The following is a 15,718-nucleotide window of genomic DNA, read 5'->3' as shown; positions in this document are numbered from 1 at the left end:
TGGAGTGGCCGGTGCCCTCAAAGAAGGTTCCTCCGGGGCCTGGGGGGACATTTACAGAAACATACGAGTTGTGGCAATATGGGTATCAAAATTCATGGTTTTTGATACTGAACATAATAATGGCCATTTCGACAGTAGTGGCCACAACCTGGAGTGGCCGGTACCCTTTAAGCAGGTTCCCCCGGGGCCCGGAGGACTTTTTACAGAACCATACGAGTTGTGGCAATATTGGTATCAACATTCATGGTTTTTGATACTGTACATGAAAATTGACATTCCGACAGTAGTGGCCACAACCTTGAGTGGCCGGTGATCTCAAAGCAGGTTCCTCGGGGCCTGGGAGGACATTTACAGAACCATACGAGTTGTTGCAATATGGGTATCAACATTCATGGTTTTTGATACTGTACATGAAAATTGACATTCCGACAGTAGTGGCCACAACCTTGAGTGTTCGATGATCTCAAAGCAGGTTTCCCCGGGGCCCGGAGGGTCTTTAACAGAACCATACGTGTTGTGGCAATATGGATATCAAAATTCATGGTTTTTGATACTGAACATGAAAATTGACATTTCGACCGTAGTGGCCACAACCTGGAGTTGCCGGTGCCCTCATGGAAGGTTCACCTTGGGAGAACATTTATGACAATTTTGCCGACAAATCTATAAAACAAAATAAAATAATGTTATTTCAGATTTCACTCTCGATTTCACTAGCAATCCAAAAACACATTCAAATTGTTTGGTCCTATGTCTTTCGGTTATGTCTCTGACATACCATCTTGAACTTTTTTATAAATATGACTTTCTCCACTCGTGGTCACATGAAACTTCCTCCTGCTGCCTCAAGTCCATCATCGTTTAAGGTCTCGCGTATTTTGTAGTCTGGAAGACAATGTTGTATCTACCACGGCAGGATCTTCGCTTGCCGATCTGCAACGAATCGTCCCGGGACAGGAAGTTGTTCCGTCAGTCGTATTGGACAGTCGATCAGGAACGGGCCAGACCGACGATGACGCTGCCGCCGCCATCACTCTTGTTTAGTTTGACCAAAAACACTACAAAGAAACTGGTTAGAAATTAATCAAGTAACTGTAACAAAAATTACCTTTTAGCATTATTATCACACAAAACTTGATCGTCCACTTGAAATTTGATAAAATTAAACAATATTTTGTTTGGAATTACTCTTTTGACAGATGACATTGTGATGAATGCAAAACAGGAGATGGATTCTGCATTTTTGCACTACCACTCACATTGAGAAATGATCAAACATCAAAATTACCTCTCACTACACCCTGACCAAAAATGCCAAAAATCAAGAGTTTGTTTTCCCACATTTTCAAGCAAATTTTAGAGTTCAAGTCGAGCTTTTTAGCTCGAGCCTCGATTCGATTTGGCTCGAGTTCAAGCCTTAATCGACTCGTGCTAGAGCCAAAATTCTCACTAGGTCAATGTTCTGAAAAAATCGTATGTATTCGTATGAACTGAAAAAAAACTAGTGATAAATATAACGAATTCAGTGAATCGTAATTCTTGGTAATGGTGATTTTATAGCAAAAAATAAAAGAATTTGTCAAGACAACATTTAAGATAGATCAACTATGGTTCCCTTGGAACGAGGTTTCAAGTAAAATACTTTATGTCAAGATCGGCCGTGGAATCAATTTTTCAAAATTGATTGAAAATTTAATTTAAACCTATTTTGGTCATACAAAGTGCCATTGTGCTGATAAAAAAATATTTTCGTTGTAAACAAGAATATCGCTTATTTTAGTTCAATTTTAGGATTCAAATTAGATCCCATGTTTTGTTACATGAATAATTGTGGTGAGGGAGAAGGGATGTCCAATGTGTAAAAAAATGACATCCTTTTCCCATTCCAATAGAGTTATCTACGTGCGCATGTATTGCATATACGTACATGAAAAAGATTGAGGTTAAATGTTGTACCAGCCAGCAACACAAATGGTGTGCTAGGACCGAGGCTACACCTTTACCAAAAATCATGATTTTTTGAGTTCCAAATCCCACTTTTCATACGATTTTTTGAGTTCAGATACTACAACCATAAGAATGGTTATATGGGTTGAACTGAAAAATTCGAATGAAGAGTGGGATTTGGAACTCAAAAATCATGATTTTTGGTAAGGGTGTAGGACCCTATTGTAAACCATACATGTGTGGAAGGCACCAACCACCTATAGGTGGATTAAGTAACGTTTTTAAAATAATTTTAAAAACTTTAAAAATTTCCAAAAGTTTTACATTCATAAAAAAAATCAATGATTTCGATTATTAATACAATTTAAAAAGTCTAAGATTAAAAATTAAAATCATAAAAAAATCTAAAATTTTTAAATTTGCAAGTTCTATTTATAATTTAAAAATTTACGACTGAACATTTATAAATTCATTCAATAATTTAGAAATTTTAAATTTAATGAAAATAAAAATAATAATAGAGATCAAATATTTAGAATTTTTTTTAATTCAGATTTGAAAATTCAAAAATAAAAAAAGGAAAATTTAAGATTTTTTAATTTTAAAGGTTTAAAAGTTTAAAAATTCAAAAGCTTAAAAATTTTAAAATCTGAAGATTTAAAATTAAAAAAATAAAATGAAAAATAGTAAAGTTTAGCAGTTTTTCAATCACATACTTGGAGTACTGGGTCCGTAAGTTTTACGATCTTGGAATAAGAAAGCAACAACTTCCTTGATTTATATTTTGTCAAACTTCATAATTGAATTATTTTGTTTTAAATTTTAAATGTCCAGTCATTTTTATTAAATTCTGAGACACATACAGTCCAGACTCGATAATCCGAAGGCCTTGAATCCGTAGATGTAAACAAACAGTATAGTGACAGTTCACGTTGAGTAAGACAGGGATAGGCTGCTTGTTTACATCTACGGGATCGCCATATTGAAAAGTTAATACGGATTTAGTCAAATTTGAATGGCAATCAACCCAACCTTCGGATAATCGAAACTTAAGATAATCAAGGCTTTGAATAATCGAGTCTGGACTGTTTCGTCATCAGACTCGACAGAAAAGACTGTTTAGTACAAGAAATGAATGATTCAATAATGTGAAATTATATAGGCATTTCTAATAATTCTAATGATTGATTTTATTTAATGCAGTTTAATAAATGAGAAAGTGCGGATGATGTCGAATGCAATCGCAACCGACCAAACCAAAATACCAAAATATAAAACAAACACTGTCTATAGATTTATTTGGGGGAATGTTTCACTTTATTGATATCGATCATTCTTACATGCATAAGTATATAATTATCTAAATTTTCGTTCCAACAATGCACAACATATAATATACATCCTTCACTCAAACATGTTTTAGTTTGTTAAGTATTTAATTGTTAAATTAGTTACGTTTCGTATGAAATAAAAGCAAGACATTATTACGTTTGTCGCGCTGCTCTAGGCGACATCCAATGACTAAAACGAAAATAACAACACGCAAGTATGTACTAACTAAAATCACACAACAGAAAACTCAGAGCCTCTTAATCCGACACCGAGAAGTAAATACTCAAAAACAGCACCAAAAACAGCGCAACCGCAACCGAAATCAGCACGATCTTGTCCCGAAGCGCACGCATCATCATCGAATTGAGCAGCCGCGACGACCGTCCCAGCTCGGCGTCCGTTTCGCGCAGCCTTCCGCGCGCCCTCTGGATCGTTTCGCGCTGGTCGCTCAAGTCCTGCAGCACTTGCGTCCCAATCTGTTCCGTCTCGAGCACGACTCGGTAGCTGTCCTTGAGGTGATTGCCGGTCCGCTCGAGCCGTTCACTGTTGTCGAGCAGGCGCCGCTTCTGGTCCTCTTGGATGCCGATTTCGTCGAATTCGTCCGATTCCGCGGCGCTGTAACCGGCGGTTCCTTTGGGTCGGGTCGCTTTGGCGTTGGTGAATTCCTGCTGGAGGCGCTTCCACTCGGCTTGGTAGCAGTTGAGGCGGCTCGTGTAACCGGACCGGTTGGCGGCCGGGACGTCGCGGATTTCCAGGCCGATCTGTTCCAGCAGTTCCTGGGACTCTTCCAGCTGGCGATCGATATCCGATATTAGTTTGGTGCGTTCGCCTGAAGATAAACAAAAGTTTTCGTGAGCTAACATATTTTTCGGGTTTTTTTGAGTTGGGACGAACCTGCTGGGGACACTCCGAGGCGGCCGATTTGGGCGGTGATTTCCGCCGTTAGAACGGCGTACTGCTGCTCGTAATCCTGGATTAAATCCATGATTTTTTAGGGGAAAGCTTGACTCACTGGAAAATTTTTGCGATTGATTTCACTTTTGTTTCGATTTGTTATCATTTTTGCAGCGTAGGTGACAGTTCTCAATGGTGCAGGGCTGGAATAGAGGAGAAAAGCAACTCGCGACAAAATTTTGAGGCTAGGAATTTTGACAGGTATGAATAGAGGAGAAAAGCAACTCGCGACAAAATTTTGAGGCTAGGAATTTTGACAGGTATGAATTTCATAAAGTATTCGCCTCCTTTTCTCTCCCACAGAAAACCTGGGAACGAGGTAGCTGTCAAACTAGGCCAAAATGTTAAAGTCACTCACAAAATGAACTTTGAGTGATTTGAGTTCATTTCTGACGTCACGATTTTCTCCTCTATAATACCTGTCAAAATTCCTAGCCTCAAAATTTTGTCGCGAGTTGCTTTTCTCCTCTATTGCTGCTCGAAAGAGTGAAGTACCAGATTGGATCTGATGGAAAGAGAGTGTCTGGCAACCATGCCGATTTGAGCAACTGTCAGTGCGATTGTTTACAAACGTTTCAAAATCGAGAAATTTCCTCACAAACTGCGATCGCGAATCTTGAGTAAAAAAGTTTATTTTAATTTAATCCAAAGCAGCCAAAAATCTCCCAGTCAAAATGTCGTACATGCTGGCACATTTACACAACGGATGGCAGGTGGACCAGGCCATCCTATCCGAAGAGGATCGCGTTGTGGTAAGTTAATCCAAATTTTCCAAATCTCGAAAATCTTTAACTTTCTTCCTCTAAAAGGTGATCCGCTTCGGCCACGATTGGGACCCGACCTGCATGAAGATGGACGAGGTGCTGTACAGCATCGCGGAGAAGGTGAAAAACTTTGCCGTCATCTACCTGGTGGACATTACGGCGGTGCCGGACTTCAACAAAATGTACGAATTGTACGACCCGTGCACGGTGATGTTCTTCTTCCGGAATAAGCACATTATGATCGATTTGGGCACGGGTAACAACAACAAGATCAACTGGCCGCTGGAGGACAAGCAGGAAATGATCGACATCGTGGAGACGGTCTATCGGGGGGCGCGCAAGGGTCGGGGTTTGGTGGTTTCACCGAAGGATTATTCGACAAAGTACAGATATTAAGGGAACTATTCGACTTAAGTAATAAATGCTTTAATTATAACCGGATAAGCTCGTTTATTCTCCTCTAATCAAACGGCAGAATCTTCTCGGCGTCGCTATCATCCGATTCGTCCTCCTCCTCGTCAAACGTCCGCTCCGTTTCGTCCCCTTCCGTTTCCTCAAACTCACTGGCGCTGGTATTGGTATCCGTGCCACCCCCTTCTCTCTTCTTCCTAAAATTCGCCAGCACAATATCCGTCAAAATGTTCCGACACTGCTCGTCGAACCGCGCTGGCAACCACCCGGTCTTCTCGTTACAAACGGCCCCCGTCAGCGGCGTCGGAATCTTCTCCAACATTTGCTGGATCTGGGGCACCTGCACGTCACAGTACTGGTAGAAGATGATCCGCATCTGGGGCAGAGTGTCCGCCGTGAAGATGTAATCGGTCTTCGGCGCAATCGACCGGCTGATGCTGAGCTTTTCCGAGTCCCGGATGTTCGAGGACGGGTTGGCGAAGCGCATGCACGGCTTGATCGGATTTTGGCTGCGTTTCACCTTGACCTTGTCGTGCATCGCTCCGGTGGTCCGGATGCGAAAGTCCAGCAGCTGATAGTAGCGAGCATCGAAGAACTGACGCGGGTCGTACCCGAACCGGACCCAAGTTCCACGCCACGGACCATTGACAAAGTACAACGCCACCGACGGAAGCACGTACCGGATGTCGTCCTCGCTCAGCTGCAGCGCACACTTCAACGCAGTCTTTGTCCACACCGGACGTTCCTGGAACTTGTTCCGCACCAGGTCAATCGTAGCCTGTGGCACGTTCTTCGCTTTCATTGTCTGCGGCGCCAGCGGATTCGGCTCCTGCGGAAGAGACTCCAACAGTGTAAACCCTTGATAAATTCCGTGCTTCGTACGACGTGCCCGCTCCTTATCTCCCGGGGCCATCAAATCCGTCACGACGTCCTTCGCCTTGAAAATGTTCAACTGCGACGTATCAAACCGACTGAACGAAATCGGCGGCAAAAAGTACGGCACCGGATCCGTCCCGCACTCCGCCGGGTTCGTAATGACCCCGCTCGGAACAAAACTGTCGTACATACACTCGACCACCCCCGTTGTCGTGCTCCGCATCGCCGGCAACAGTTGAAAGTCACACATACTCTCGAACCGATACTGGAAGTTAACCCGGCCAGCGATCTCAATCGACCGGACCTGAACCTCGTTCGGTTGCGAGCGCTTCCGGCGAATCTTCAGCTTCAGCACCAGCCCCGTCGTTTGGTGCCGGTCGCCGAACGCCGGCTTCGAGTAGATCGAGTCCGGCCGGAAGCGAAGCTCGAGGCGACGCTTTTCGGTGGTGATTGCCGTACTCAACTCCAGCGCACCGCCCAGGGAAGCCATCATTCGGTCCGGGTTGCGAACCTGGCCGGGATACTCGATGCAAACCAGCTCCTTCTGGAGGTTGTGCTTGTGGGAGTTTTTCGGGTCGCACTCCATGGTGAACGATTCACTGCACTGACCAGCCACAGAATCAAGCTTTAAAAAAGTACTTTTATGTTAAAAACTCAGAGAAAATCGGCATTATTCTTTCACGATTTTAAAACAACTGCGAGCTTTGAAAAAAATCACATCAGAAGATAAACAACAACAAAAATAAATTTGACAGAAACGATGGGTTATGGATTTGGTTAAGGTTTATCCGAGCACGTGGTTGAAGTACTAGATTGCAGAATTTGAATTTTAATCAGCAATCATCCGTCTCCATTGCATCATGTTATACAGCAATCCTCTACGAAATCAGCCGATTTTGCGCGTTTTTTCACTTTTTAAAACTTTGTTTTGGCTATAAAAAAGTCATTTTGTTTGATTGGTTCACCCATACAAGTCTCGATACAATTTTGGAAGCTGTCCATACACAATGGTACGTTTATACTTGAAAATTTAAAAAAAAAACTACAGTTTTAATGTAAAATCACATTTCCAATCAAAAAGTACTTTGGCAGTAATTTTGATAAAGAGCACCGTTTTCGAGATATGGTCAATTAAAGTTTGATTTTAACTCAAAATTTGCAGTTTTTTTTTATTTTTTAAAATAGTGCCCATAAGTGACAACTTCTGAAAAAAATACAAATAGGCCCCCATTTTAAATGCAACTAATGGTCCAATTGTCAATGTTAAAATCTAAACAGTTGAGCAATTCCCTGAGATTTCGGTCATTCGTTTTTTTGTATTTTTCAATCTGGTTGAAACTTTTTTGGTGCCTTCGGTATGCCCTAAGAAGCCATTTTACATCATCAGTTTGTCTATATAGTTTTCGATACAAATTTGGCAGCTGTCCATACAAAAATGATACACGGTAAATTTTTTTTGTGATTTTTAATTTCACTTTTTGTCACTAAAACTTGATTTGCAAATAACACTATTTTTATTTTCTGATATGTTTTGGGGACATCAAATGCCAACCTTTCAGATTTTTTTTTCAGGATGTGCACTCTTCGACCGACTTAAGATTTTTTGAATATATACTATTTTTTCCAAAAATCCAAAAATTGGTCGCAAAAATTTAATATTACGCACTTTTGAAATGGTAAGCTTGATTTAAAAAAAATAAAACATTGTTTTCGAATATGGCGTTTAGCGCCATATTTATGCAATGCTAATAGGCCGCGTTAAATGCTTTTTCAGGAGCTTATGGTTTTAAGTGAGCTTTTTACACGCCTGGCACTTGACAGCTAAAACACCCTGGGTTTAAAAAAAGCATACGATAAAACCGTTTGGCATGACATTGCCATAGGGTTTTCAAGACTCTCTTAAAACTTACATAAAACCTTATTAAAAGCCATTTAGCTTATATTGTCACAAGGTTTTATGACCGAAGCATACAACCTTGTTAGAACCTACTAATTAGCTCTTGCTTATTGGTTACGATGAATGCCTAAATAAAACTATAAACCAGGGGTGCCCAACCTTTTGGCCCTGCGGGCCAGATCTGATTTTTCAGAAGCAGTGACGGGCCGGAACTAATATTTGATAAAAGTTGAAAAAGTAAACACGTTTTTTTTCAATTTTCTTATGATTGGGTTCTTTTAAAGTAAATACATAAAAAGACTAGTGTTGCAAATATGATTCTAACGAAACTATTGGCACTACGCCCCCCGGGGCATGGCCTTCCTCTAACGTGGGATTTCTGCTCCAGCGCCTCTGACGAGACAGGAGAAACCGGGACCGACGTTTTACTTCACCATCCGATAGAAGCTCAGTGGATAAGGCGGGAATCGAACCCGCGTCTCATAGCATCATCGGGATCGGCAGCCGAAGCCGCTACCCCTGCGCCACGAGACCCAAATATGATTCATGTATCTTGAATTTAAGAATGAAAAACAAAGATAACATTCAAAAATGTGTTTATTAGACTTATTTAAATTTTTGTTTGTTTAAAATTGTATAGATATTGTTTAAAACAAAATGACGATTGCAATTAAATACCTTGATATTTTTTTTTATAAAAAAAAAATGGAATTTCAATGATCGTTGCAATCTTTTGAAGTTTTTGATACATTGTTTAATATTTTTAAAATATTTGCAGCGATCTATTTTCAGTATGAACAATTTGATTTTTTAAGCTTTTAAAAAAAACTTAATCACTAAAAAGTTGTTCTGGAAAAATACATTAGTTTTGCTTACTTATTTATCTATAAAAAGAAAATAGAAAAAAAACTTCAATTTGAAGTAAACAAAGTTAAAACTGAACGAAATAACATTTAGTCTTTTTTTTCTAAATTTTAAGACAACAGTCCTAGTTTTTTCATAAATTTCTCAATTTTACGAAATGGATAATTTTCTTTTCCTGCACCATTTTTTCAGTTAAAAAATATCAATATAAAAATTATAAGAATTAAATTCAAACATGAAGAATGTTCTTATAATATGTTAAAATGTGATCTCAAGCTTATTTTTTTAAAATCAGACAATAATTTTATTTATTTAATACTTCATGAACAGCCTTAAGGGCCGGTCATAGAACTATTTTGAAAAGCCGTCGCGGGCCGGATGAAATGGCTTCACGGGCTGGATCCGGCCCGCGGGCCGGACGTTGGGCAGGCCTGCTATAAAGCAATCAAGATGCTATCATAAAACCTCAATAAAACTAGGTGGTGGCTAGTTGGTTTAAAAATGTTACTTGGGATCCTTATGATATTTCTACATTTCCAACTTATTGCATGATTTTTTGCCAGCTATAACAAAAATGATGTCTAAGTGTCCGGAGATCGAATCATGACGTTATATGAAAATTAAAAAAAAACTTAACCATATTTTTTTTAGAGTTTTCAATATTCAATCATAACATGGGCCTGTTAAAATTTCAGTGAAATCTGCTTGAATTCGCTAATAAAATTAAACCTCCAAAACCCAACCCCGCCTTTAGACGGGCTTCGATCTAAAAAATCGCCAAATAGGGTAGAGGACCCAGAAATCGCCCACTTTATAGTGGCAATCTAGGAAATTTGATGAGAATTTGATGACAATTTATGGTTTTTGGTTCTATTTGTTGTAGAACGTTGATAAACTATTTGATTTTAAGTTTCCACAAGGTTTTTATCATTTACCTATTCATTTTTGATAAAATTTTGCGTTTTCATAAAGTGCTCTGAAGAGCCTATTTTCGCCCCCCTAAATCCAATTTTCGCCCACCCTTGGAACCAGTTTTCGCCCACGACAAAAATCATGAAATCAAATGAAATTATGACACAAAGCTAAACAAATATGGTCTCCTATTGATACACAATATGTTCCCGAAGCTAAATTTCATTGATGTGCACATATTTTGTCGTACATATTATAAATTGAGGTTCAAAAAATCCTAGGAGTTTTTTTTTCAGATATCCTACTTATTTTGAGATTCTCTGTCTATTATAACTAAAACCAAAACATGTTCTCACTCTCACTAAAAAAATATGACTGAATCAAAATTTGTGATAGAACTCATGTGTCCCTGTTCACCCAAGATAAGGGCACACAGTTACAATTAGCTCCACTTTGTTGTTGATTTTGTTAGGGGAGCTTTAACGCTATAGGTCATTTGCTCCCGAATTGACTCAATATAAAACATCGAGTACCTCTTAATGAAAATATTAAAGCACATGTGTAACTCCTTCTCCATCCTCTGCTTAATTTGTTCTCATATGTACCAGTAAACTTTTACAACATTTGAACCAAAACTCCTTATGAATGAAAGTAATTAAAATGATTATTTAACCTTTAACAATAATCTAGAATGTTCCAAAGCACATTTCGCTGCGATTAGGAAAGTTTTTATGGTAAACGAAAACTGGTTCTAGATAAAATCTTAAAACACAATACTAGATTTCGCCCTGGTCGAAAATTGGATCGAATGTTTTTTCATGACCCCAGAAATCGCCCACTTTATTTTATTGAAATAACCTTTGGTAAACGTTTAAAACTGGTAAATCACTAGATTTTCATGAAATTCAGACATTCAGTGACCTAATGAATTATTCATTCACATTATTTTCGGACAAAATGAGTTGTTTTCCCTCATTAACATTATTACCCGCTGTAGTCTAAATTGACAAAAATATGGCGGCTGCAGTAAGGCTTTTTTTGAAAAGCTTATAAAAACTTAATAAACAATAGAAATTCATTAGGAAAGTTTCAATTAGTACTAGAAATGAATGAATATGTAAATCTGCATAATAAATTCAACCAAAAAACGGTATGAGTTTGCTAAATATAGATTAAATCCAGTAGGTGGGCGAAAACTGGAGCAGGGCGAAAACTGGGTCCTCTACCCTATCCATTTTTCAACCCATTTTTGATCTTTTTAAACAGCATTGGAAAGAAGAACTCTTATAATTTTAGAAAATTTTAGGGTTGGAATTTTTTATTGTCATTTTTTTAGGGGTCAACTTTGGCTGTGTTTTTACTAACATTTCGTATATGGGTCATTCCATCTGAAGCGGAACATCATTTGAAAATTACCCTCTCCGATCCTGCTCAAATTTGGCAGGGCTGTTGATACTATCAAAACATGCAAGAATCCCGAATTTCATCCAAATCGGACCACCCCCTCCATTTTTGTACCCTCCCAAAAAATCGACTTTTTGTCAATTTTTGAGCAAAACCCCTATCTTCAAACGGCGATAACTCAGGAACCACAAATCTTAGAGGGTTGGTCTTAGACTCAATTTTGAAGGAAATTGGACGTCGAATCCATTTCCGTGGTCGAAATGTTGATTAATTTATTTTTTCTACCTGTATTGCGCAATTGAAAACTTTAAACGGCCGTATCTCAAAACACCCCCACTTATTTTTTTGATTTGACCTCACTATCGTGTTCCCCAGCCAATTTTACATATCGCTCACTTATCGACAGAAATGAATATGTTTCGTTCCAGAGATATCGAATTTTAAAGTTTAGTGTTTTCGAGATTATCTACTGTAACTATAGGCTAACTAGGCCAACGACTAACTCAGGTTAAGGGCATGAGGCACTTGAGGGTTAATCTAAGGGTCGGCTGCGCTACGGTGGTCAACAGAGGAGATCGCGGACAAGGGACTAAAACGTTCACTTTCTTTACAGGTCGGGTTCAATAATTTAATAAATTCTAAATCAGTTTTAAAGTGTTTTATTGTAAGTGTATGTGTGTGTAGGAAAAGGGGGGGGGGGTTTAGACGCTGCCGGTACGTACCGCTGCTACCTTGATGACGCCGACGACTTCTTGGCCGAATCCTTTCGGCCGGCGAGCGCTCGCGTACTGGTGGACACCGGTTCTCCGGAACAGTGTCGACGGTGGTGGTGGTGGTGGTGTAGAGCACGGCTAGAAACACAGGCCTTCCCTCTTTGGCGCAATCGGGCGACCTGGGACCTGCCCAATCTGGCCAACCCGAGAGGGGAATAACGCTCCTTGGGAATTAGGACCAGTTCCGGTCCGAGCGTGCTCCTTGGTGATGATGGCCACCCTGGCCAGAGCGAAACGACGATCCTTGACGGGTTAGACGTAGCAGCTGGCTCCTCCGCTCTTACTGCTGCTAGGCCGAGAGTGTGCGATCGGGGTGTCGGACCAGCTTCCTGCTGACCGACAAAATGGCCGTTAAACGGCAACACAAAAGGTCCTGTGGACGGGGTGTAGTGAGTGGACCAGCCGACTAATTTGAACTTTAGCCGCTGGCAATCGTTCATCTGCAGAGCCGTACTGCAGGGTTTTAGACGTACCTGAACGACGTAGGGTGCTTCGCGCACAATTCTCCACCTTCGCACTCACTACTTATTTTAAGCTCTACTTTCAACTTGTTGATCGCACACTTGCCTGGTTTGGAATAGACCGATGGCGGCCTTCCAAGGTTCCTTTAAGCCTCCGATGCCAGTGACACGGCATGACGTCACAGAGGGAGGTCACACCACCCTCTGGAGTCGTTCCATTTTCCACCCACCGGAGTTGGATTCTGTAGTTTGTTATTCTTGTTGATATTGGTCCCACCTTGTTGTTGTGTTGTATCAGTGTGTTAACAAATTGTGTTTTTCAATCGTTTTGTACCAAATCCCTACTAGCTAATTTATAATTTCATTTATTTCCCTTTTCCCTACTAACCATAACCTCAAAGATCGTGAACGTTCGTATTTATTTATTTATAAGTAAAGGAAACCTGTAACAACGGTTACACTACATCAGCTTCATTCACCGCATCTGCTAGAAGCACACAAGCGGGCTGATCAATAACTGCTACCTGGTCATTTATTGAAATAATATTTCATCATAAATAATCTTTATCAAATTGGGCAAAAATAACTGTATAACACTGTAGGAAACTGGAGTTTAATCGCGAATGTTTATTTGCTCAAAAAAATAATTAAGTGAATTTCTGTGCTAACCCACAGGACAAAGCAATAACGACACACATTAAAGGGCAGAATTGGATTCCGACGAAGCGAGCAGAAAAATGCAAATAATCTTGTTAGTAACTCTGAACAATAAGTGCACGATACATTATTGAGTAAAAAATATGAATTAAAATGAATAAAATTTGTTGATACGTTGTACTCTAGTGAAGGACGATCACAAGGAGTAGGAAAAGGATTTCTGGAAATTATAAAACTGAAAATGTAAGAAAATCACAAAGTTTGATCTGCTGCAAAGCGGCTAATTCCCCTAATTTAGTTGCGATGATTTCGACACCGTCCGAACAACAGTTTTTTTTTCTTCTTTCCTTCTTGGATTCTTGGAACACAATACGGCTGCTGTCCTCACGTATAAGGATTTTTTTTTAAATTAAATGTACCTTGACCAAAGTCATCTTTTAATCAAATGAAGCTGGCTCACAATATTAAAAATGATTTAATATGATCAATCTTTTAAACCATAAATCAGATGTGTCAAATTATGGTAAAGTGTCAATAATAAACTTTAATAATAATAATAATAATAATAAAGCAGGTTTTGGGGTTTTTGCTGAATGGCACTATTTTGCTACCGCTTATGATAAAGGCCCTAGTCATGGCCTCGGAGGTACTCTAAAACGGTTAGCAACATGTAAAAAACGGTGCATTCAAAATAACCCAATAAATATTCCTTTCACAAAAATAGATTGATCAAGGTAGGGGAACAGCATCTAATTCCAGCGTTCCTCTAATGTTGCCATATCAGTGTTTGGCATTCAATTACAGCTGATTAAAAGCGTTTTCAACTGAAATCGAGAGATAAATAGCTCAATAAGAAGTGAACAAGCAAGTTTCTATCAAAAGTTTTGCAAAATTTGTTGTTTGAATAGTGAAAATGAGCAAATTGGACGAAACTAGGAGCGAGGACTTAATCTGCCAAACATACGAGAATTTCCCCTATTAGCCATTTGAATAAATATTTGCGTAAAATTATAAAAATATAAATTAAATTAATCATCTCCCAGAACACCAGGTAGCAGTTATTGATCAGCCCGCCTGTGATGCGGCGAATGAAGCTGATGTAGGTAATCTCGAAAACACTAAACTTTAAAATTCGATATCTCTGGAACGAAACATATTCATTTCTGTCGATAAGTGTAAAAAAATTGGCCGGGGAACACGATGGCGAGGTCAAATAAAAAAAAATAAGTTGGGGTGTTTTGAGATACGGCCGTTTAAAGTTTTCAATTGCGCAATACAGGTGGAAAAAATAAAATTAACAAAATTGTGATCACGGAAATGGATTTCCTTCAAAATTGAGTCTAAGATCGACCCTCTAAGATTTGTGGTTCCTGAGCTATCGCCGTTTGAAACTAGGAGGTTTGGTCAAAAATCGCTTAAAAGTCGATTTTTTGGGGAGGTACAAAAATGGAGGGGGTGGTCCGATTTGGATGAAAATCGGGATTCTTGCATGTTTTGATAGTATCAACAGCTCTGCCAAATTTGAGCAGGATCGGAGTGGGTAATTTTCAAATTTGCATTTTTTTGTGCACAGTTGAGTTGGAATGACCCATATTTTAAGTAAAAAGAAGTTTTCAGTAATTTTTGTAGTGTCCCAGACTATGCCTGAACGCATTTTTTACAATTTAAATGATAAATATGCCATTCTAGAGAAGAAAATGTGAAAAACAAGCAAAAAATTTAAAAAGGGGCTGTAAAAACATGAAAAAAATAGATAGACATAATGTAATGATAGGAGATGGTAGAATAGGCCAAATATTATCAAAAACAAAGATAAACTAAACACGATAAATGCAAATTAAAATACTAAAAATAAAACAAGAAAAACATGTAACAAGAGAAGTAAAGTCTTTCGTAGAACAAAAATTGCTCAAAATGACCTCCTGAATACGGGAAAAATAAATATCTTCGAAAAAAATTTGGGCAGTAGAGGGTTAAGCTTATATTTCTTATATAATTGTTCATAACAATAAAGCTTATTTTTATCAGCAGGGTTTAAAGTGGCATTTCTGGACAGAAAATGTCTTGCTTGACAGCTTATTTCATTTTTTTTGGTGTTGCTGCTTTGGAGGATTTCCTGCATTAACGTTTATCAGACTAGTAACAAGTATGAAAAAAGATATAAAAATGGGACCAGAATGTTTGATGAAAGAATTATGACATTTGTATGTATGTGCGTAGCCTTCCATTGGATGTCATGCTCCGGTGGAATCGCTGGCGGCGGTTAGACTCACAATCCAAAGGTCGTGGAAGGTTCCTTGGAGTAGAAAAAAGTTAGGGTGCTCTCCCCATTCAAGCCTTTGGACTCCTTGGTTCGAGCAGACACTTGCAATATAGACCACAAAAGACATGGGGGTCGTTTATGTGGATGATTTGCTTTTGTGTTATGTGCGTAGAAAAATATGTTTATAATGCTCTATGATCTGA

At 39.1% G+C, this 15,718-nt stretch overlaps 3 protein-coding genes across 3 annotated transcripts; 1 reads left to right on the top strand and 2 right to left on the bottom strand.

The window, feature by feature from the left end:
- Positions 1–3,241: 3,241 nt before the first annotated feature.
- LOC120422383 (vesicle transport through interaction with t-SNAREs homolog 1A) lies at positions 3,242–4,358 on the bottom strand. The gene is made up of 2 exons (XM_039585793.2): positions 4,174–4,358; positions 3,242–4,108 (listed from the first exon to the last, which is right to left on the bottom strand). Exons 1-2 carry the CDS (start codon positions 4,262–4,264, stop codon positions 3,537–3,539), a joined length of 663 nt encoding a protein of 220 aa, XP_039441727.1. The 5' UTR covers positions 4,265–4,358; the 3' UTR covers positions 3,242–3,536.
- Positions 4,359–4,783: 425 nt separating this feature from the next.
- LOC120422410 (thioredoxin-like protein 4A) lies at positions 4,784–5,432 on the top strand. Its single transcript, XM_039585827.2, has 2 exons — positions 4,784–4,985; positions 5,043–5,432. The coding sequence occupies exons 1-2, from the start codon at positions 4,908–4,910 to the stop codon at positions 5,391–5,393; spliced, it is 429 nt and encodes a 142-aa protein (XP_039441761.1). The 5' UTR covers positions 4,784–4,907; the 3' UTR covers positions 5,394–5,432.
- A 5-nt stretch (positions 5,433–5,437) lies between these two features.
- On the bottom strand, positions 5,438–6,992 carry LOC120422409 (general transcription factor 3C polypeptide 5). Its single transcript, XM_039585826.2, has one exon. The coding sequence runs from the start codon at positions 6,868–6,870 to the stop codon at positions 5,458–5,460; it is 1,413 nt and encodes a 470-aa protein (XP_039441760.1). The 5' UTR covers positions 6,871–6,992; the 3' UTR covers positions 5,438–5,457.
- Positions 6,993–15,718: the final 8,726 nt, after the last annotated feature.

This window comes from Culex pipiens, chromosome 2, assembly GCF_016801865.2.
Source record: "Culex pipiens pallens isolate TS chromosome 2, TS_CPP_V2, whole genome shotgun sequence".
Classification (NCBI taxonomy): domain Eukaryota; kingdom Metazoa; phylum Arthropoda; class Insecta; order Diptera; family Culicidae; genus Culex; species Culex pipiens.
Note: the sequence above shows the minus strand (reverse complement) of the source record. Positions and strands in the feature narration are given on the sequence as shown.